Source organism: Spodoptera frugiperda, chromosome 20 (assembly GCF_023101765.2).
Source record: "Spodoptera frugiperda isolate SF20-4 chromosome 20, AGI-APGP_CSIRO_Sfru_2.0, whole genome shotgun sequence".
Lineage (NCBI taxonomy): Eukaryota > Metazoa > Arthropoda > Insecta > Lepidoptera > Noctuidae > Spodoptera > Spodoptera frugiperda.
In genome coordinates this window covers 13,138,796-13,163,578 of record NC_064231.1, presented here as the reverse complement: position 1 = coordinate 13,163,578, position 24,783 = coordinate 13,138,796, and the positions used below count along the sequence as shown (strand labels likewise).

Below are 24,783 nucleotides of genomic sequence, written 5' to 3'. Positions count from 1 at the left end.
ATAATTCTATGTCGATCGTTACACGACTTCGGTTCATGTTATTGTTTTAATTTATCGAAAAAAGTAAATAAATAGTAAAAAGGTATGAAAAAAATAATATCAATATAATAAAACATTTAGTACAAAGAAAATGCTCTAACGGAGTATAGATAATTCTATGTCGATCGTTACACGACTTCGGTTCATGTTATTGTTTTAATTCATCGAATAGTGGTCCTGCTGTTTCGTATATTCTAAATAAATTGGTTTCGTTGTATTTGTCAATTAATAAGTTTATTTGTTGGGTTTGCCTGGTTTTCTGGTTAAATTATTTAACGTAGGTTTAGTTTGATATCGATTATTAGTAGTTACTGTAGTTAGTTTTTTTAATAAAATTGTAAGTCTAATTTATTAATTAATTAGATAGATTAGATTTAAATTATTTAGTTTAAGCTTGGTTATTATAGCATAGAGGATAGGTTGTAATATAATTTCTTTTTTAATTGTTATAAATTCGTAATTTGTAGCTTTCTTTAGTTTTAAGTTAGTTTTCATCCTTTCGGAAAGATTATAATATTTCTTTAGTTTAAGTCCGTTTTTAAACTATTTTTTCAATGCCCTAAGTGAGTATACATCTATTAAATTCAAACGCAGAGCTCATTATGTTGATTTTTGAAGAGTTCCCTGGAATATCTTCTACATCTCATTTTTGAAGAGATTCCGCGAGATCGGGAACTATGTGGTTAAAACCAAAAACTTGCCGGAAGTCACTATTCCACGCGAACGAAGTCGCGGGCAAAAGCTATTCTAAATAAATTGGTTTCATTGTATTTGTCAATTAATAAGTTTATTTGTTGGGTTTTCCTGGTTTTCTGGTTAAATTATTTAACGTAGGTTTAATTTGATATCGATTATTAGTAGTTACTGTAGTTAGTTTTTTTAATAAAATTGTAAGTCTATAATTTATAAATTAATTAGATTTAAGTCGTTTCTTTTAAATTATTTAGTTTAAGCTTGGTTATTATAGCATTGAGGATAGGTTGTAATATAATTTCTTTTTTAATTGTTATAAATTCGTAATTCGTAGCTTTCTTTAATTCTTTAGTTTTAAGTTAGTTTTCATCATAAGTTCGGAAAGATTATAATATTTCTTTAGTTTAAGTCCGTTTTTAAACTATTTTTTCAATGCCCAAAGTGAGTATACATCTATTAAATTCAAACGCAGAGCTCATTATGTTGATTTTTGAGGAGTTCCCTAGAATATCTTCCATATCTTATTTTTGAAGAGATCCCGCAAAATCGGGAACTATGTGGTAAAAACCAAAAATTTGCCGGAAGTCACTATTCCACGCGAACGAAGTCGCGGGCTATAATAAATCTGTAGAAGGGTCAATTCTATTCATTGAAAATATAGAAAAAATAAATAGCAGGGTGTTACTGGATCGATACCAAACCCAAATATGTGATTATTATTTTTTTGTCTGTCTGTCTATATATGTTCAGGCATCACGTGAAAACTAACGGTTTGATTTCGATGAAACTTGGTATAATTATATCTTATTATCCTGGACATAAAATAGGTTACTTTTTATCCTGGAAAAATACGTAGAAAAAAATCTTTATTTTCAGTTTTATTCTGCTCAACAGCAGTAGCTCAATAGAGGGATCTTCTTAATTATTATGGGCCTCGCCGTATTTGGGTCCAATAGATATTTATAAGATGTCATTGTCAGAGTTACTCAAAATGGAGAAATAAAAAACTTCCACGCGAAGACCGACATCCGCGCGGACGGAGTCGCGGGCAGTCAAAAATAATATTCAATATGTGTATCCTTTTTAGGTTGAGACTTAATACATTATTTATTCCACTAGACTTAAGTGAACATGTATTAAAAGATAAGGGGCATTGTGTACGTAAAATATATGGTTTGAGAGATAAACCACTTATTCAGAAACTATTTAATACAGGGTATTAAAAGGCTATAAAATTGGCTATTAAAATGCTGTAATTTTCCTTCACCGTTTCTCAGTGGTGTCTAAATAAAAGAAGTATAGTAACCAGTATGATAAAGAGACAGAAAATGCCTCAATGCCACAAGAATTCTTGAAAACAGAACTTAATGTCGCCGTATATAAAGGCGAAATACAGTCAAGTTTTCGTTCATATTTATATAAGTAAATTAATAAACTTCAAACCAATAATTCCCCATTTAATTTAAAACAACACTCTCTTTACGAATAACTTCTCGATCAATTACAAAAACACTAATTTACAACGAACAATATCGGTAGAAACAAATTCAATTTGCAAAGACGAAATTTGACTATCCTGAATAATGTATTATCATAAAAGAGAAGTCGGTCCACCATTAATGTAGAGACAGTCATCTTAATTGAATATTGAATGTTTTATAATACCTCGAAATTCTTTGACAAACTTCTATCCCTAAACTCATTAATAGTCTATCAAAATTATCTAGCAAGGACTTGAAACAAGTATGGCTAAGTTAATTTTATTATTGATAATTCTGCTCTGAAACCAAAGGCAAATTCGAGGAAATCAACGATGACTTTGAATTGTAGAAAATGTAACAACATTTATTACGATTTTAGGATGGTTAGTATCTTTGTAAGTTATCATGTTATCTTTATTAGTTACTAGCTTTTGCCCGCGACTTCGTTCGCGTGGAATAGTGACTTCCGGCAAATTTTTGGTTTTAACCACATAGTTCCCGATCTCGCGGGATCTCTTCAAAAATGAGATGTGGAAGATATTCCAGGGAACTCTTCAAAAATCAACATAATGAGCTCTGCGTTTGAATTTAATAGATGTATACTCACTTAGGGCATTGAAAAAATAGTTTAAAAACGGACTTAAACTAACTTAAAACTAAAGAAAGCTACGAATTACGAATTTATAACAATTAAAAAAGAAACTATATTACAACCTATCCTCTATGCTATAATAACCAAGCTTAAACTAAATAATTTAAAAGAAACGACTTAAATCTAATCTAATTAAAAAAAAATTAGACTTACAATTTTATTAAAAAAACTAACTACAGTAACTACTAATAATCGATATCAAACTAAACCTACGTTAAATAGTTTAACCAAAAAACAAATAAACTTATTAATTGACAAATACAACGAAACCAATTTAGAATATACGAAACAGCAGGACCACTACAGACAAATAATCATACGACTGATAATACACTTTTTCTACGATAGTACCGAAGCGCTCGGCCGATACCCAACCAAATGAATGTAACGAAACCATTTATTTTTTATTTATACTCCGTTCGGGCATTTTCTTTGTACTAAAAGTTTAATTATATTGATATTATTTTTTTCATACCTTTTTACTATTTATTTACTTTTTTTCGATGAATTAAAACAATAACATGAACCGAAGTCGTGTAACGATCGACATAGAATTATCTATACTCCGTTAGAGCATTTTCTTTGTACTAAATGTTTTATTATATTGATATTATTTTTTTCATACCTTTTTACTATTTATTTACTTTTTTTCGATGAATTAAAACAATAACATGAACCGAAGTCGTGTAACGATCGACATAGAATTATTTATAAATAATTTATTTCTTATTTTTATTTTTTGATTTTTGAAATAAAAATATATCTATGTCCTTTCTAAGGTTCTAAACTATATCTGTACCAAATTTCAACCAAATCCGTCAAATAGTTGCGGAGATTAATGGTATAAGCATAGAATGTTCGACGTGATTCTTTAATTTGACATAACTTTTTTATTTATGAACCGATTGACATGAAACAAACACTAAATGTAAATTTAAGCATCCCACAATATATTCGTCCAACCGCATCCAACTCGGATCAGCCGTTTCTGAGATTAGCACGCACAGACGAACAGACAAACAGACAAACAGACAAACAGACAAAAAAAAATTAATTACATTTTTGGGTTCGACATCGACATAACAATAACCCCTGCTATTTTTTTTATTTTTATTTTCAATGTACAGACAGCACTTTTCTACGATTTTATTATATGTATAGATATAGATTAATTCAAAGATCTTGAATACTACGCCTTAAATTCTTAGAGATCTAATAAACATATATTTTAGAGGTAGGCGAATATGGCACAGGGCATACTAGCCTATGCTCCTGACTCCTACCAAATATTTTGTAAGGAGGTGTATACTTCCTCAAGATGGACAGACGACCTAGTTAAGGTCGTGAAGCTACGGACTACCTAGCGGGCTACCGGGCCTCCGGCTTGAAAAGCAGGAGTAGGAACGGGGTAGTTTTTAGTCAGTAAGAATCTGACATTGCCCTCGCTCCTCTATCAAGGCGGGAGAAGACATTAAAAATGACATTAGCTCACCAAAAAAATAGTATATAATTTTGAACCTTTGGATGCAGGTCGCTTTCAACCGGCTTGTCTAAAAATCATTGGGGTAGGTTTACGTTCAGCAGTAGACACCTTTTGGCTGTTATGATGATGAGGAGTAGGCTCACTTCTTGTTTTTACAACATAGTTTATTGTTATTGTATTTATCCTATTATCACACTATCTGTTAAGTGCGGAAACTAATTAAAAATTATTAGTCTTTATTCTAGCATAAATGCTAATTTTAATGGCTTACTAAGACATAAATAGAATATGAAAGGGTAAAAATTAACCGGTAATTATGTAAACGTAAAGTACTATTTCCCTCTATTCGCTAACTAATGGCCCTCGCGAGTATTGTGCTCATTCTGGAATCTTGTTTGACCTAAATGTGTAAATGTGTTTACTGCAGAAAGAAATGCAGTTTGCACTAATATATGTGATTTATTCAATTACTAGCTTATTAATTATATTCATCTAGATTCATACAGTTTTTCACAAAAAATTGAAGTATTGGTATGGCCTAATGCTGCTGCTTACCGGGGCTTCAGCTCGAAACGCAGTGAGTATGAACGGGGTGATTTTTACCCGACTGCGCCAGAAGGAGGGTTATGTTTTTCGAAAGTATGTATGTATATATGTATGTATGTATGTATAATTGTTTGGCGATGTCCTGAAGCCAAAACGGCTTGATTAACTTTTGGCTTGAGAGGTGTCGTTGGATTCGTATTTATCTGTGAGAGTGACATTGGATCTATCAAAATATTTAAAAATCAAAATGGCGGATTTTTGTCGCCAAATTCGAATATTTCTCAATCTCTAGCCTGAACGACTTGATGGATTTCTGCATTGATAGGGGTCGTTTGATTCGTATTTACTGTGAAGTGACACTAGATTATCATAAATATAAAAAGTATAACCATAAAATAAAGAATCCGTCGAACACTATTCTAAAAAGCTTATACCAATATGTGCTCTCGCTAAGTTTTCATATTTAGAATGGATCCCGATTGCTTCAATTTTACGTACAGGGATATTTCAGTTTAAATATTATAAAGGAACATAGGATTTTTTAGTTTTTTAAATTACCTTTTAAATTAATAAGTTTATTCCGGGATCATCGCCTTGCTCAATTCCGTAAATAAGTATTGAATGATTGAACAATAGTGGTTAATCACATATTCTGTTATCGAATATTGACTAAATTCGGTTATCGTTGTAATTTTGTTGCAATAATAATTTTTCAAGTTAGTTGGGTTAGTTCGAAATGAGATATTCTAGGGATTTGTGATAACTAATTAACGAGATTTAGGTTCGAATTATCGAAGGTTGGAATTAACGAAAGTCGACTGTAAATAGCTTACTTTATTTCACTCGTTTATACATAGATATTGCCTTTGTAAAAGAAAACAAAACATAGGAAAGATAGTTTTATATTATTTTATTTGGAATGTTTCATAGGGAACTTTATTTATATTGAAATACAGATAAGTTTTGCGTGCTTTTAGAATCAATCTCAGTTTCTTATTTCCGACATTGCCTCGGGGTCCGCAAAAAAATATATTCACTTCTTAAGTTAAACAAAGTGAGGGAGATAAAAAGATTTTCTTTATATTAAATATTATCTACAGGTAAACGGATAAGGTGGTTACTTTGTTCCAGTGTAAAAATAATCTAAAAATATATTATACCAGGTTTAAGGACTAAGGGATTAAATTTTCTTCATAAAAACACCGAATTTTTCTTTGTTCCTTAAAATTTTTAGAATTTTTATACAAACAATATTCTCTTTAATATTCTAGGCGTAAAACGTGGTTTGTTTTTGAAATTAAGCTTTGCCGTGAAGTCACTATTTTACGTAAACGAAGTCGCGGGCAAAAGCTATAATGAAATAAAAAGAGAAAGGTAGTTGAGTACAAAACTAAATGAAGTGAACAATAATAAAATTATGATCATTCTTATAATTTTTCTTTATTTTTCTTTTAAGTTTAAAAGATTTTCCGTAAATACTCAATACATACGTTAAGAGCATATTCACAAAAAGGTAGGCAGAGGTGCACATTACGGCACGTGATGCCTCTATATAATGTACACTAACTTCCACCATCTTGTTATCATCTATGCAGTAGGGGCACAATTCTAGACTTCATGCTACTACTCAGAAATTTTTGAAAAATAAAAAGGAATCCCAGTAATACTTTGTCGACCCGGGAATCGAACCCGAGATCCTTTCGCACTTGCGACCTTTCAACCAACGAGGCAGTAGAACTTACAATTTTAATCAAATGACAATCCAATTGAACAAAAATAATGTAACCAACTTCAGAATCGATCCCGAGAACTCTTGTTACATGTCAACTATACATGAGTAATTGAGTAAGTATATCAATTTCTTTCTATATATTACAATTTCATATTTACGTAATGCTTATGTTTCATAGCTCAATGATCAAAAAAATTACTTGGAATTCATAGTAGGGACGAGTATAATATATTATATTGTAGAATTCAATCAAGTTTCCTATTTATTTTTTGTTCGAAGACATTCTATGTCATAACATGTTAACAATATTATATTATCTGAAGGCTAGGTCGACATGTTATTGATTAGGTTATAGATGAAAGGAAAATGGCGGACGGTTGACGTATGAACAAGTATGGAGCTTATTACGAACAGTAAGACAAGACTTGTGACATGTGCCATCTGTTACCTTAATACGAGTTTGTTTTGCGTTTAACGAAATCGAAATTAGACTGCGTTCGGTGCTCTGATTGGTTGCTTCATTTGCAACAGCCAATTAGGGCGTAGAACGCGCTCTCGTTTCGTTTTCGTTCAACGTAAAGCAAACTCGTACTATGGGTACTGGACTAAGTCGCTCAAATTTTCTTCCACAAATAGACTTTAATTATGTCTGTTGCGATTACACATTTTTTATTGTGTAATAACTTTCGCGGTACCGGTATCACGAAAGTTATTATATTAATTGCAGTATCCGGATACTGCAATGGAAATAATACAGCTTACTCATATGAAATATTCGAGGGAAACTCTACTGGTTTCAAGTCACATTTTTTATTCATGAGTAGTGTAGTCTAGAAGAAGTTCATGCACTCACATGAAATATAGTGATTATATTATTTTTCTTCTTTATAAACATTATTATTGATATAAAAATACTTACCATAATTAGGCATGTAGTATTCAACTTCCAAAGACGCTCTTTCTTCCACATTGTCGAGGAGTCGCAGCACCTCATCATTGGTCAATCTCGCAGTTGATATGCCGTTGACGCTGCAGATCCTGTCTCCTGGAGCCAGACGATCTGATTCATGGGCCACTGAGTCTTTTGTGAAACCCACTATTGAAGGTACGATCCCAGGTTCCGAACGTCCTGTGAACAAGGAACATTATACAATTAATTTCGATCGAACATACTTTCATTAAAATAATGTAAAGGCATAATACATAAGAAAATATTCCCTCCACCATTCTTAGCACAGAATATGAATGAGTTCTTATATTTATGTGACAATATCTCAAGAGTAGGTTCACTGAACTACTTCACTTAAAATTCAGCTCATACCCAATTGACATGGTTAAGCCGAAAAGAGAACGCATTACTCGAAAAAAGTTATTAGGCTGAAGAAAAACCTTGTCATCCTAAATATATGTATGGAGTACACCCCACCCTACAAGTTCTGAACGAGGTACATAACAATACGGTTACAATGATGCGAACTTTGAAGTGCTACTGTATGGGCTGGCCGTGCTAACTGAGTCATAAACATCTTGCTGTTTGAGCCTTCATAAAAGGTTCAAAATGGCTCGTAAATATGAAATGGCACTCACGAGCGGTCATTCACTATGGTGTAGTGTAGTGCGATGTAAAATTCCTAGTTTTTGCGAAGTGGAGCGGCCATTTTAGTATCCAAACTTTTTAGAGCATCCAATTTTGGAAGGTATTGTCTTTTTTTGTTACGCTCTCCCTGAATGTTTTGGTCTATATTATATTGTGCGGTTTTAGTTTGCATGTTGGCAGTAAAAAAGCGATTGTCGAACGATTGCTTTTCTTTTAGTAGTATGAGGCAAAAATTTTCTTTGAACGATTTTTCAAACCTATACAATTTTATTACTTGTTTAATTAAAAAATAACAAGGTCACCCGAATAAAAATAACCAGTGACGGATTCTGAAAGATTATACTTCCACTGTTTGTTTATTTTTAAAACATCCATGTTTTATTTACAAAAAAGTCCATTTAGTACTTTTAATAATGTTTCTTTGTTTGTAAAAACACTCAAAACAACAACGACGTCTAATTGAAATACGAAAAATACTATATAGTTTATTTATTTAAGCAATATAATTAGGAATTATAACAATACAATTTTGGCAGCATAGTAACGGACAAATGCTGAATCAGACTGAGAGGCGCTACCAACACGGACGGGCGTGATGACGTAGCCTAGTGTCAATCACCAGAGAGCCTGCCATAAGAGATAATTAATATAAATTGAGCAAAGCCAAAGCTTGGGAAGTACTAAATTATACCTATTATTGTTACTTAGCACTCTTTTTTTTGAGAGAAGATAATCATCCAATGACTTCTCCCGCCTTGGGCGAGGCGAGAGGGAGTGTCAGACTCTTACTGACTAAAAACCACCCCGTTCCTTCTCCTGCTTTTTGAGCCGAAGCCCCGATAAGCCCGCTAGGTAGTCCGCAGGTTACTAAGCACTAATGTTAGATTTTTCTACAGAACATAGTTGAAATTGTACTTTGTTATAATTGAGAGAGTTCACAGAATTTAAACATAGCTTTTCTTTTTTTTGTTATGTTTATCACAGGACTAATTTTGAGAAATAATATAATTCAAAGGTGAACTACTGAGAATGACTGTGGCTTTATGTACGCCTTTGTACAATATAGACTTAAATACTTTTCATAAAAACAAATACAGATTCGATTGTCGAGGAATTTCATGTCGATGTTTATCCCACATGGCATTCCTCCATAATAAATGAATTCCACTCAACATTGTCCTAAATCGGTGATTTGAACAACAGCCATAAATAAATATTCTTAAAATATTACATTTCGATAGAAAAACAAACGATTTGGTTGGTCTCAGCGTCGCACCCATGTCAAGGGATTTATATATTCCCATCAATATAAAACTCTAACTCTTTATATTTGTTATCCAACAATACATTTGGTATTTTGACTCGACACTTGAAAATATATTGAAAACTTACATCATTTATTTTGTTTGTTCGGATACTTACCTACTGACTGGGTTATTGATCGTTTTGTCATAAATATCAAGCACAGGTTTGGTGACGAAGATTCCAATTTTGAAGTACAGAGTATAGTTTATGAGAATAATATAAAATGTTCGTCACATCGTTTATCCTCGAAGGGGTAGGCAGAGGTGTACATTACGGTGCGTAATGCCGTTCAACAATGTACATCCATTTTTCATCATTTCTATTATAATTTCTATGTAACAGTAGATGAGCCTATTGCTGTGTACTGGCCACAATTCAAGACTCCGAGCTATTACTGAGAAATTTTCGTAAAACCGAAAAAAGCCCAGTAATACTTTGCCCGACCCGGGAATCGAACCCGAGATCCCTTGTCCGTGGCAGTCGCACTTGTGACCACAGGATCAACGAGGGAGTTTGTTTAACCTTGTGATCTCCAGAAATTAAGATTGAAGGTGATAGTAAACCACAACCTACAATGAAAGGAATAATTTTGCAAAAATTTTTTCATACGCCTAAATCCTACTACGCCAAAGCAAAAAATAGGTTACAATTTTTCTAGAAGTGTCTGTTTTTAGTAAATATTAGCTCACAGCTACCAACGCACCTGTAAATAATTCGCCCCTTTCATAATCGGACCTAGATTTTCAAGGTCAAACCGAATATTTTCTAGAACATTTTTCAAAGGGTTCTTTTATTAATACTTATAGCCGTTTATGTGGAAAATAACTTTGAACGTAATACTTAGTATTATTCTTAAATATAGGTCGAAAACGTGTGTTCTTTGAAAGGTAGAGATTATGTTAAAGACGGTATTAAATAATATGGTAACCTTCTGTAAGTGGCTTCGTCTGCATTCTCGTGGGACAAAAAGTAGCTTATGTGTTATTCCAGATCATAATCTACTTCTGTCACAAATTTCATCTCGTTCCATTCAGCCGTTTTGACGTGAAGGAGTAATAAACTTTCGCATTTATAATATTAGTTAGATAAAAACCTTGAACTTGAACAGATGTTTCAAAAAAGTTTTAGAACCAAATTGCTTAACTTACAATAAAGTTTATTCTTTGTGTATAATATATACCTTAAATTACGCGTTTAAATAATCAGGTAGATATTTAATACTATTCATGCCTCGTATCACTAGTAAAAAAATATTCATACATTATCTAAAACAATTTTTCATTATAAGCCCGCTATAATAAGCTAACAAATTCGGATTGCGTCACAATCCCCGCTCAGCACAATGCAAACTTTGATTACTGGCTATAATTTTGTACAGATTTATCTGCGAATGAAACCACAGCAATACATATTATGGACAGAATATGTGGAACATAAATTATAATTTCCGCAGTTGTGCAGGAAACGGGAAAGCATAGAGCAGAACGGTTGCCACCATGAAATGTATCTTTTGGATCCGACGCGACATTTTGTATTACCACTATTGATTTGTCATATAAAAAAATTAGGAGCATTTGTACATTTTGGGATTTTATTTACGATTCTATTATTTCATGTTTGTATGTAAGTTATCGTCGTTGTGGCCCAGAGGTTTAAGACGACCGCTTCTCATGTATGAGAGGGTTCGAAACCTACCAACGGCAAGTACCAATATGACTTTTTCTGAGTTATATATACTTTCTAAGATTATATAGATACCTCTGACCAAGGCTCGGAACCGGTTTAAAAAATACCGGTTAATACCGGTTTATATCGGTTTTCCTCCGAACTTTTCTTATGAACGTGAACATTAAAGAACTTTATTTTAACCTAAATTAACCGGTTTATTCGACGAGGGGCATGTCGGTACACGCGTTGAAATATTATTATTGAAATAAGCTGAACAGCGCGCGGCGTTTCTTTGATGTGCGTCGTATTAACCGGTTTTTATTGCTCTAAACCGGTTAATCCGAAAAAACCTTTATGAAAATACTGTTCCAAATACCGGTTTAAAAAAACCGGTTTCGCGAACGAAACCCAATGTAAAGGTTTTGTGTACAAGTACATAATAACGGTTTGAAAATTTAACCGGTATCCGAGCCTTGCCTCTGACAAACGGTGAAGAAAAAAACATCGCGAGGAAACCTGGGCTTATAAATTCCAATTATAAGTTTTAAATCGCCAACCCGTACTGAGCAAGCGTGGTGAATGCTCAAACCTTCTCCATTGTGTGAGAAAAGGCCTTTGGTCAGCCACTGCTGACCAAAGGCCTTTTCTCACTCACTCAGCTGTGGCTGACCAAAGGCCTTTTCTCACACATCAACAGCCATAGCAACAGCATAAGTGGACATTTCCACTTATGCTGTTGCTATGGCTGTATGATGATGAGGATGGTGTATGATGTATGTTAGTTATATAATATTTTACGAGTTACTAGTTCGATTTTTCATGGTACTACAGCTACGTATTATAATGTGGTATAGTTTTCTGCCTGTCAGTTCAGATAGCCCCGGTGCTTTCGACGGCTCAATTGTGATCTTCGAGCCGACTAACACGCCTGAAGTTTATGACCAAATCCCTCCTAAAGAGTCCGTACTTTAGCAGTGAATTATTTTGGCTGAAGTTGTGTTTTTAGTACAGTGTGAACCTTTTAATGTTTAATTTTAGACGCCCTCTGCCCTAGGACCCTTAAGTCAAGTCATTCTTTTAATTTTCTAGTTTGATGTCAAGATTTTAAACTGAATCAATATTAAATTTTATAGCAATGCTATATTAAGTGCTCCATTAAAACCTTTTAAGATTAATAACGTAGGGACTGAAGATCTTAAACACGCAACACACTAATTCTCATTCAACTCGAAAATTCAATTAAAACGTAACAAAAGCCGGTATTCTATATAGTTATCGTTTGCCGAACGCACTTACTTAATCCAAGCCAAGTTCATACTAAGTTATTTTCTTTTGAAATTATTTCACTAAGCTTAATAGCGATGCTAAGAGTGTCTACATTAACCGGAGCACGCTTAAATACTTCTTAAGTTTTCTATTGTAGTTTTGTATAAAGCAGATAATTTTAATGACCAAACCATTAACATTTTTAATGCAAACACTTTTTGTAGTCAATGGGGACTTAGAAATAATAACTTTATTAGTTTTGGGCTTTAATAGATTTTCAATTGAGAGATCTATAGTAAATGTCAAGTAGTATTTTTTAAATCTAAATCTTTTAGAGGCTTTTATGTCAAGTAGTCTTCGTCCCATAGTAGTAAATAGAAGATACAGTACAATATACACCCGCTTCTCGCCATTTGTCTTATAAGTCCCATGTAATAGGTGGTGAGCATATTGCCATACACTAAGCACAATTTCAAACGAAATTTTTGGAAAAGCCTAAAAAATGCCCAGCAATACTTTGCCCATCCGTGAACCCGAGAAGCCTTGCCAGGCAGTCGCACTTGCAACTACTCGACCAACGAGGCAATATTGGAGATTTCGATAGCATTTCCGTCTTCGCAGAGTAAACGTACACTATTTATTTGGGACAACGTCAATATGAGAACGATGTACCTATTTATGTAATACTACAGCTTCATATCAATATTGACGATGTATGCTCCTCTCATGTTTGTCAGAATCGTCTTTTATTAACGAGCATTAAATATTCAACCTTTTAATGCAACTGAATCATTGTCTGGCTTAAATAATGATAATTAAAGTCTTTAGTTTAAAGAAGTGATTATTTGCAAGTTTTTATGTTTTTAAATTGGTTTGAAAAAGATCTACGTTTTAATATGTTATTAGTTTTCCTTGTTGAACACTAAAAGCATACTATACACTTCATTAATGTTTCAAAATAGCAGACAATATACTGTTAATACGAGTATATCCGATATAAATTTCCATTGAAAAACATCAAAACTTTTCCATTACACAATTCACACTATCCCCAACAATCCATGTAAATGGACCCCATAAAACCTCACTAATTTTATAGGGAAACCGTTCAGAACATCGCCATAATCAGTTCCCATTCCAATAAAACCTCCCCCAAGATTCTATAAAGGGTGCAATAAAATTTATTCAAAGCGAAATCAGTAATCGGTTGAAGTCACTAACGACCGGATTCGACATCAGCATATGACTACAGTTTATTTCATGTTACATGCAGTTTGCGGTCTCAACGACTCACTACTGCCCTAACAGAGCTGTTTGAATCTCGTCCAAAGCTGGCTATGTACGTAATAGCGTAGCATTATCGGTTTCACGTACAATCACAGCAAGCAATGTATGTTGTGCGATTGTTATAACGATTTTAATGTTGCAGTTGTCGTGTATGGATTATGCTGATCGTGCCTTTTGAATAGAAGTCTGTTTTGTAACCATTTAAGTTTGACTCTCCTTCTATTTCGTTGACTTTAAATTCTTATAGGTCAGTTTGCGTGTTAGAATTAAGTCTACTTACAGTTACATACTAATATGCTCTTAAAACATGGAATTTAACCTACAAGAAAGAAAATTATTGAATTCTAATATTAGAACTTGAGACGGGATATTTACCATGTTTATCTATTTCTATGAAATATTCTATTTATATAAACATGGTAAATATCCTGTCTCTAGTTCTAATATTAGTGTTAGTGACCATGTCAGTTTAAAAACTTATATTATTGAGTTCTCCTAGAAATCTTATAAGTTTATAAATAATATTATATTATAGATATTAGAAAACCAATCAAATACCATTTTCGTCCAACACGCAATGGCTAAAGGTTCAATACCACAAGTGAAGTACTTTCAAACTAACTGCCACATGCCACAGCCTATCGCTTCCTGGTTTGGCTTGAAGCCAAGTAACCTGTCAATACTTAGACGTTTTCAAGCGTCATTACACCTCATAGTGATATGGCCAACACTTAGAGTACTCACACTCTTATGCCTGAATATGCTACTCAATTTTAAGTTTCACTTAAATATCGTGCTATCTCTGTCATTTTATAAAGAATTGATAGGGGCAGAACTAGTTTTGAGAGCGTCTTAAAATTGAGTAGGGTTTGAGTATTCTGACATTAGAGTACTCCCTTAGTGTAGTTATAAATTAAGCAATCTTAGTCTATTTTTGGAAATATGTATTTAAAATTGTTTTTTAGATATAAAGAAGATGGCTGTAACTTTGTGTATGGATGAAATGTTATTATCAAAATTATTTAAAGGTTTTGTCAATCTGATCTAGTGCCTGAACATAAGTAACTAGATATTTGTATATGAGATGAAGATAACTGACCACACTTACACATTGGTAATGGAGCATTAGCTCCGCTTACCATGACGTACAATCTAGTCATATTTTTATTCTACGAAGGCGTGTGAGAATGACTGCAACTGGCTGCCGTAGAACGTGTAGCGGGTTCAATTCCCGTACGGAGCAACTCTTTGTGTGATTCACAAATTGTTGTTTTGGGTCTGCATGTGAAATTGTATGTTTGTAAAACGCACCCACGACATTGGAGAAAATCCTAATGTAGGGCAAAGTTAAAAAAAAGGAATGCAGAACCAATAAAGACTCTATTAATGAAAATAATAGTCAACAAAAAATCTTTCTGATTAACAAGAAAATCAGCAAACGAACCAACACGATGACAATCACTTAAATACAATAATACTCGCTGAAAACATCCCACAATAGTGACGCGACACGTTGCATAATTCTCTGGTTGTCATTCGATCCGTGTTCATCGATAATGATTCAGTCAATGAACGCTGATTGCACGTTTGTGTGCCGCTAATATGGCCATATTAGCAATTTACGAAATTCCAAACGTTTTATAGGTGTGAGGGTACGGATAAACTGATTTGTCGACACCAATTCGGTATCGAATGTATTCGATCAATTTTGTTACGCGAATCTGATTTTCCGTCGGGTTGAACGAATGATTTTTGTTGGGTAGCTGTAATTTTTGGGTTGGGAGGTGTTTTTCTCGGTTTTCATGGTTGATTTTTTGTTGCAGAGGAATTTAAGGTAGGTAAATGTTTTTTACCCATGAGTGGGTGCTCAAATGATTTTCATGAATGTTTTTTTTTTCGAAAAATTCAATATTTGTAAGAATTACACCTATATCAGTTGCATGGCGTGTTATTTGATAAAAACACAAAAATTAAAGCAAAAACTTTATTTAAGAATTGAAAATGAGTCTTATAAATTAAATTGGAAATATTTCAGCTATCAATCGCTTACCTACCTAGTGATATTACTATTTTCTATTATCTACGAGCAATATTGTATTGTTATTTACTTCAATTTGAGTATACAAAGTTTTGGGGAAAACTATATTTTATACACGAAACATCGATTTTCGCGATTTCCTCCCACACAATGTAACTCATGCGTGGAAATTGGCAATCGCTACCATTTTCCCTTTTCTCTTTATACGAGTACTAAAGTACGTTGAAATAAAAGCTTTTCATACAATACGTGTTTTTAGTTAATCTTTTTATAATCCTCTTTAGGGATAACATGGAAAGGTGTGCTATTAATTCGATATTTTGATGAACTTCCCGAAATAAATGGCCTTCAACTGATTTAAAATTGTTAGGTTACCACGTGTTTAGGTGTTTGTCGCGCCTAAAATAGTCATCAGACCATCACAGATTAGGGCCCAGTAGGATTGATGCCTGATCTGGATCTGCAGACAACGTAACAGGAGTAGGAACGGGGTGGTTTTTAGTTAGTAATAGCCTGACACTCCCTTTCGAACCAACTAAGGTGGGAGAGGTCATTGAATGATTTTCCTTCTTTAAAAAAACTTCTTGAATAGATTTTGTTTATCTTTTGTAATTTTTCTAATGATGAAGACTTTGTATTATAAAACAAATGTCAAAGATTATCACTGAAATCAGATTTAATCACTTTAAAATGTCGCAACGTCTTGAAAATTCCATCTTTGACATTAAACAGCAAAATCTTCAAGACAACGAACTTTCTAACAACAGAAAACTATGCTATTGTTTAATAAAACAGAGATACAAAGTCCAAACCCTCATTGTAAGTTTCTGATTGTTCTCCTAAAGCAAAAGAAAAACAACTCTAAACAAAGTGTTAAACGGTTGAAAGTGTATTAACGTCGATCAAGAGTTGAAGCGACGGACAATGTAGTTGTAGAAACGTTTCCAACAATTTTATTAACAAAAGTAATAAGGCCAGACCCAGTGCTTGTTGTAATACTGCTAAACTTTGATATTAGTTACTACTATATACTATGACTTTGGTATTATTGTATTACATCGTGTTTTGGTTACGTATATTCCTGGTTGGTAAGCCCTAAATCTGCTACTAACATTGTATTTCAATATTGGTCTGTAGCGATAGCCTGTTAGTTCATTGCCTTTCCTAGCCATAATCGATATCTTGTGATACATAGGTACTGGTGGTACAGGTGATACTTTAGTACCTAAAGATTACAGTAAAACCTAGAGTTAGGTAGCACTATAAAAGATTAACTGTCGCACTCAGTCATTTAATGGTCACTTAAGCCAGTCTTTAGTCATTGTTTTCAGTACAAAATCGTTACTAAGAAATAATATTTAAGTAGTAATTCAGTGACTCTGGGTACTGCAGTAAGTATTTTTAGGCGTTAACGTATATCTTAACAGATATACCTAAAATCTTGAAGGTAAACATATTCTTTAAAAGAAATTTGAACTGAATTTATAAAAACAAGTTGCGGTTCCAAGAAATCAATTTTCAAACATTCCACAGACAACTTAGAGAGCAGCAATCCATCAATGCATGAAGGAAATCTCCATAAATGGCAATAATAGAAGGGTTCGAACGTGATCATGGCGTTTGAGACATTTCACATGTAAATGTGATGCAGGCTTCGGTAACACGACGACGCACGTCTTGAGATAGAACTGAGGAATAGTTCATATTGTTTGGATATTTAGTTGAGGAGAATAACAGATATGCTTTTAAATATTGTGATTTTAGATAACTTTGCTGGAGTGCTTTTTTTAATCATTGCCCCACGCTAGAATTTTCTCTTGTGTGTCACACAAAGAGTTGCTCCGTGCGGGAATCCAACCCGCTACTGAAAACTGCTATTGGTATCACAAAATTCGTAAGAAAACAGTGCTTAAGGAATGTAGCTCATTCATGATTCCAAAACGAAGTCCGAAAAGGTTATATACAATTTTTTAAGTCTTAAAACCTATCATTATTCCGACCTTGTCCGAAATTTCCATTAAGAACCTACTAGGATAATCTTAAAACGTAAGTCTTAAAGCGAAATGCTGTGGAAGCTTCTCAAAGGCATAGCGTGCGAGGTTCGATGCAGTAAGCATTCTTCGTGAATCTTCACTTTGTACGGAATCCCTCTGTATTTGTACTTTAAATACATACAACGTTTATTTAAGTTGGTAACCGAAAAGTTTAATCAAAATTAAGAATTTGGTGCAAAAAGCAATAGACCTTTAACACTAACATATTCTAATTCTCAAGTTTATCATTTCTGGAAATGACGTTTACATTTTCCGGATCGATCGGATCAAATCGGGATTGGATTCAAAACTAAGTCTCGAGGTCTCTTAAAAGAAAGTGTTTTATTAATCATAATTTGATAAAAAATAAATGTGATATTGTTATTGTTCCAATAAATTTTATAAGTATTTTAAAAAGAAATGTTTGAGAACGATAAAAGTATCCTAAGTATGAGTTTGCTTTATTCTAATAGTTGATTAGTTTATTCGATCCGAGCCAATCAGAGCGCCGAACGCGCTCTCGTTACGATTACTTTTTAAACGTAAACTCGTACTAAGATTACAGATATACAATACAGTTTTTCCTTCTACTTATCAAAATTCTGTGACGGTTTTATTTTTTTTCATGATCTGTGCTCAGACAGAACACATTCATACATTATTTACTTGCAAATGTCAACCTTAAGTAAAAGTGAAAAGGTTAATGAAACACGTTCCCATTCTCTTCTATTTTTATATTGGACAAGGAAAATCCTGGAGGTGCTGATAAATGTTTGTTTATTAACTAATTTTAATATGTTATTTTATTAATATAAATAAAATATAAAGACTTTGTTTTGTATTTGTATTATTTAATAGTTACTTACTATTATAATGCCGTATTTGTAAAACGTGTTCAAATTAGCTCAAAGAGAATAATGTACGTTTTGGCTCACCTATTGGACTTATTTCGCTAATTTCAGTTGCTCGGCATGGTCAGCAAAGATGATAACAAAAATGTGGTTTAAATTAGTTCAAGTTTATAAAGCTTTAAAATAATTCTAAACGCATTAAACACCGCTGTTCTTTAATTCAAGAGAATCTTCCTTTTATATCGCATTACTATTCTTCTACACCTGAATCAAGTCTCGAAAGTTCTTCAATCGTTACTAAGCAGTTACACAGAGTTTACAGGCGCGTTGCGAATTTTAAAGGTGGTTTTAATTAAGTTTCTCTGCTTTGTTCGACTGTTGCTCTTACTAAAATGTTAGGAACAGTGTTCAATATTTGATATTATTGTAAGATTAAACAGTGGAACGTCGGTTTAAGGCGTGTTTATAAGATTAGTGTTGGGTTGTGAAATTTAATCGCTTATTGGTAGTGTTTTTTATTAGATTTTTGTTTGAGATTTTATTTTGATATTTTTATTAAAACTGTCACTAAGTTTTATTAGGCGCAATAGCATAATTTCTTTACAAGTTTTATTTTATCATTAACCACTACATTACAAAGAAAATATATTTTAATCCGTTTAAAAAAACAGACTTTAAATCTCGTCTTTTTGAAGTCAGTTTATATGCTAAAACCTGCTTCCAGTATAACAAAAACTTTTCTGAAAACCGCATCAAAATCTGTTGGGTCAATCGTGAGATAATCGCGCACAAAAATACATACACACAGGTCAAACAGACAACCTCCTTCTATTTTGAAGTCAGTCAATGATTGCGGTTAAGAATGTGTCACTACTTCCATCAGACAATCCTTAGAAAGACAGATGGTGTCACATTAGGTAACAACTCGATGACACATAAATAAAATTAAACACAAATCACAAATGCACAATTGAGTCGGTTCAATACCCGACGAACTACATCAGCTTGGAGCGAGTAACATCTATCTTTCAACGTCGATAATTTATTAAGACCGAAGCCACTACTAGTGACTAGTAGTATGTAGTAGATACATCACAATGAGTCAACTTGTAGTGAATCATATCAGCGAAGACGGAACGTGTGCTATCTTTAATTCAGTAGCTCAGTGAATGAGTGGGTGGTGCGAATGATAGGTTGATGGCGATTGTTGCTAAGGTTGTAAGTGAAATGTAACTTTCGTAATGGTTGAGGCTAATGGTAAAATTTTGGCAGATCGTTCATATACTTAACAGTTACTTAAAGTCTTGGAAGTAGTACAAGGTTAAGAGACTCATATGTAGTGTCTAAAGTGGCAATCATATAAAACTATATCTAACTCAATCGTCGATGTGGAAAGAATAAACGAACAAGCACATTAAGTAATCGGCACCACAAATAAATTTATTTACACAGCCTCACGATACATAAACCGTATTATTTATTGCGTAAAAAGCAACAAAATTCGTTCAAAACAACCCATTCATTATCCGCTATTGGCCCGTTTCCATATTTACGAAATATAATTGAAAACGCTTTCCGCTCGTACGTTGGAGAATGAATAAAATATATATTTTTGTCCCTCGAATGCTGTTGTATTTCAATATTTTTCACGCGAAACGAATTGGGATAACTAGAGCGAATCTTGAATCACAATTTTGCTAGATTTTTTTATAAGTAATACTCATTTTCAACGTAATTTTCGGAAAAGCCCATTCTATAATTCACATTTAAGAAAATGTATTTGGTCTTTTGCTTAGAACTGTTGGGAATAAAATAAAAATCTCGCTCTTTTCTTTGTTAGGGGAATGAATAAGGTTTTCGTGTAAATGATGGAGAACAGGTGCTGATCGTAATGTAAAGAATGTAATCAGCGGAATAAATTGTGATTGTTGATAAGGTACCTGCTATTTGGTACAAGAAAAGAGAGTAATGATTTTTGTTTTAGTATTTATGCGTGTTCAATTGTTTGGACTGTCTGCTATTGAATTTTTTCTCCTCATTCAAGTGTATTAGAAGTAATAAGATGATTTACGACGGTTCGTTAGCCCGCAAATTGAAATGCCAGTACATTTTGTGCCAACAGTATAATGATACATTTACAACAAGTCCACATGAGACAGGTTATATTAAGCACTTAGTTTCTTTTTTATAGTATAAGCCTGTAATGTGCAGACTGATGACCTGATGGTAAATAATCGTCGCCGCAATGTTGGCATTTTGGGGGAACTTAAGAGTTTTTGAGGTATTGGAGACTGAGAAGGGGGCTAATTGGGCCTCAGGTAACCTCACTCCTACAACAAAACACAACGCAAGCGTCGTAGGTTTTCTGTGCAGTCGTATCACTCCTGTCGCGCCGGCCCATTCGTGCCGAATCATGGCTCCCCACACGTAATAATAATAGTGTCATAATTATTTCTACTTATTGAGGCCATTTTGTCTTACTTCTGCAATTTACTTCTTTTCCAGGGACCTTCTAGTCTAATTCTTGTCCTATTAAAATGCGAAGGTACTCAAAATGCCTAGTCTCAAATAGCGGGTATCAATATAGTTAATGTAATTGATTGCCGATACATCTCTGTCTGTCCGTCGAGATCCCTTTGAGATGACAATTATGGTTATGGATATTGTTTCAGTTCCCAAATGATTTCGATTCAAGGTAGAAGCTTGTTTGTTACTAAATAATAGTTGACAGTCCCTCAGCGTTCCGTTCCTAGGTATCCATTAACTAGTAATGATATTTTCATTTGTAGAAAATAGTAAAAAAGAAAGTCTTATCTTAATTTTGTTTTTAAACTTAGTTGGGACAATGACGTGAGAATTTGACACGTCATGATTAGCACGATTGACGCGGTTGCTGGGCAAACGGCTGCTGCGTAACGTGTAGCGGGTTCGATTCCCGCTCGGAGAGCAACTCTTTGTGTGATCCACGAATTATTGTAATTATTATGTTATCGGCTTACTAATTGTAGTATGTCTCACGTAAAGTTACAATAAAATCAAAGAATAATAATTGTTGTTTCGGGTCTAGGTCATGTGTATGTGATCTTGTATGTTTGTAAACGCACCCATAACACAGGAAAATAGCGTAAAAAACCTTTTTAGCGACTAAACATGGCTTACTTAATTAAATACCATATGAGTTTACTGTTTATACAGTACATACAGTTTCTCTGCATGAGTAGATCTAACTAGAGTTACTGCGTATATTATAAATAAATATACCTACATAATATCATACTATATGTATATTGCGTCACCAGTTTTCCACCGTGTCTTCAGCTATATTACCCTCGGGGTGAAATTGAAGCTTTAGTTTTGTTGGGAATTAATTACTGATGTTGTTGATTCGCGTTCGTTGATGTGTAAGAGAGCGATGAACTCTCGTCGTTCGCTAGTTTAAGAATATATTTGATCAAGGCCGTTTTAGTAGTTGTAGCGTTCAAAGATTTATTGGTTGACATGAAACACTTAACATAACATAGCTTCACGTCTTTTCTTTTTTAGAAGTAGTCGGTAAAAGTGTATTTTTAAAGCGTTTGTGCCATTTGGTTAAACATTGGTAGACGCAATTTTAAATTCCATATAGCGATTGTAAATTCAGCTAGACACAAAATATTTTGTCTTACAGTAGTAAACCTTTTTTTTTATCATCCAATGTCTTCTCCCACCTTGGGCGAGGCGATAGACAGTGTCAGATTCTTACTGACTAAAAACCATCCCCATTCCTACTCCTGCTTTTCGAGCCGGAGTCCCAGTAACCCGCTAGGCAGTTCGCAGCTCCAAACAGTAGTAAAACTTAATGACACAATCACACATACAACAGTACCTCTATATAGGTTACATTGATACTACAAACGGCCTAGATTTTCAAACATCTCATTAGATGGATCTCTCTAGATAAGGGAGATCTGATACAGATCTCTTTGACATCATGTTTGTGGTGCGGTGAGATACTCCATAAAAGAACACACGTGTCATAGAGACACGGATTTTATAGATACCTACTTCAATACTATGTCTACACTGCAGCGTTATTGGTAACAAACGTTAATTTTTATGAAGATGCTTCCAATTCAACCTTAAATAAGTACTTTTGAAACATCAATACACAAAGAAATTTAATAAACAATTATTCTGTCCGTCAGAGACTACTAGAGAACAAGGTGCAAATTGCATAAATATTTGTTTTTCTTTTAATAAAGAACAGAATCCTTTACACGATAACACTAACGTGTCGTGTTATTGTTTTGATTTGAAGCAACCACGAAGCCATTATCTGACACGGCATGTAACACAATCCTCAAAATACCTCTCCATAATTACTCAAACACAGGGAAATCAATCCCGTATCAACGTTCACTTCACCGTGTACCAAAATTTGTCAGATCAATCCATAGTTGATTGGTTCAAAGATTACCGTAAGGGTGATTTTCCATCAGAGATTTGATATGTAGCTATGTTACGAAGATGTAGCTATGAATCTATGTGACCGTTTCCACTGATACTAAACTATGTAGCTGTGCGAGTAAGATATGCTATAAAGATGCGCCGCCGCAAAGTAGCTGTGCGAGGAAGATGCGCAGCTCAAATATGTGATGTATTGATAGTAGGGAAGCCATCCATAGCACGCATCTTTCCATTATAAAACATAGCTTAGCTGAGTCCGTTTTCACTAGTGCTAAGCTATGTTTATCAATACATATGATTGGTGGAAGCCAAACGCATCCACAGCAACGTAGCATAGCAAATCTCTGGTAGAAAAGCACCCTAAGGCGCGTCAGCAGAATGGCGGTAATTGGCGTAATAACTAGCTTACAGAGTATCAGTATCGAGGAAGCGAATGCTCATCAATTTAACCAGTAAGCGGAGTGGAAGGCGAAGGAGCGGCAGCGAGTGTGATGTGTATGATTCGCGAGGTAAAGTAATGATTTAATTTTTCCTTGAAGATGTATTTATTTACATTTATTTATTTAATACTAGGTTCTGTCAGCGGCTTCATAACCTATTGCCTATGTGTTATTCTAGACCATAATCTACCGCTATTCCAAATTTCATCCCAATCCCTTCAGTAGTTTTTGCGTGAAAGTGTAACAAACATCCATACTCACGAACTTTCGCATTTATAATATTAGTAGGATTTAACTACACTTTAGTGTACACTACATGAAATACAAATTTTATATTAATGAGTCTAGATTGTCTTATTTCATAAGCTAATTTCTTACAGACAACCTTTGGGATGGAGCCGTAATATGGAGTCTGATCGGTAACATTGGTTTTTCGATAGAGTAGAAATCTACTGCAGTTTTTTGATAGGATACAACTAAATGTAGTTTTCTAAATGACTGCTTCCTAAAAACACGTATTGCAACATTAGTTCGAATTTCTGTCAGAAAAGTCTGCTTCTTTATGTACATCATGGTTCAATGGTATCCACATGTTTATCCACAACCCGGTTTAGTCTACCAATGTGGTTTTGCATAAACAATCCGTTTTATGGGATAACCATAAAATAAAAAAGACGTTAATTCGGACTGAGTTGTAAATCCGATAATGGTCAGATTTACAGAAAACATTCAACGTTAAATGGCCCATCATAATGATATATGGGTTTGGTAGCCAGGTGGCTAAAATAATGTACTGAGATACGCTGAAATTTTGTCTAAATTCTGATAGAGTACATCAGTCTTGGGTTCCCGGATATAAGTTGAAACAGACAGTTTTGTATTTTTAGAAAATGTACACTAACATTCGGTCTAATACTATAGTGATCTCAAAAGAGATTATCGGCTTGCTGAGATTGTTCTATATCTTGTGGCTATTTTATAATATAGTGTATACTCTTCGGTATCATATGAAAGTTGCCTTAAAGTCATTAAACTCAGACTAATAAATATTTTTATTCAAAGTCGCGTTTAATCCATAATGCATACTTACAATGCTAAAATATTGTAACTTTTAGACATATTTCTGTATGTTTAAATACTTTTAAAAATAATGGGCATATTTTTGCAGAACAATAATAACTGTAAGAACTATTGTATCACCAAAAAGCACACTAATAAATGCTTTG

At 33.7% G+C, this 24,783-nt stretch overlaps 1 protein-coding gene across 7 annotated transcripts in view; it reads right to left on the bottom strand.

Moving 5' to 3' along the window:
• The window catches only part of LOC118282190 (glutamate receptor-interacting protein 2), a 284,034-nt gene that overhangs the window by 22,803 nt on the left and 236,448 nt on the right, over positions 1 to 24,783 (bottom strand). For all 7 annotated transcript variants that reach the window (XM_050701450.1, XM_050701453.1, XM_050701454.1 and 4 more), the window contains one exon: positions 7,546 to 7,755. In XM_050701450.1, coding sequence (XP_050557407.1) covers positions 7,546 to 7,755 — 210 coding nt within the window. The remainder of the gene's footprint in view (positions 1 to 7,545; positions 7,756 to 24,783) is intronic.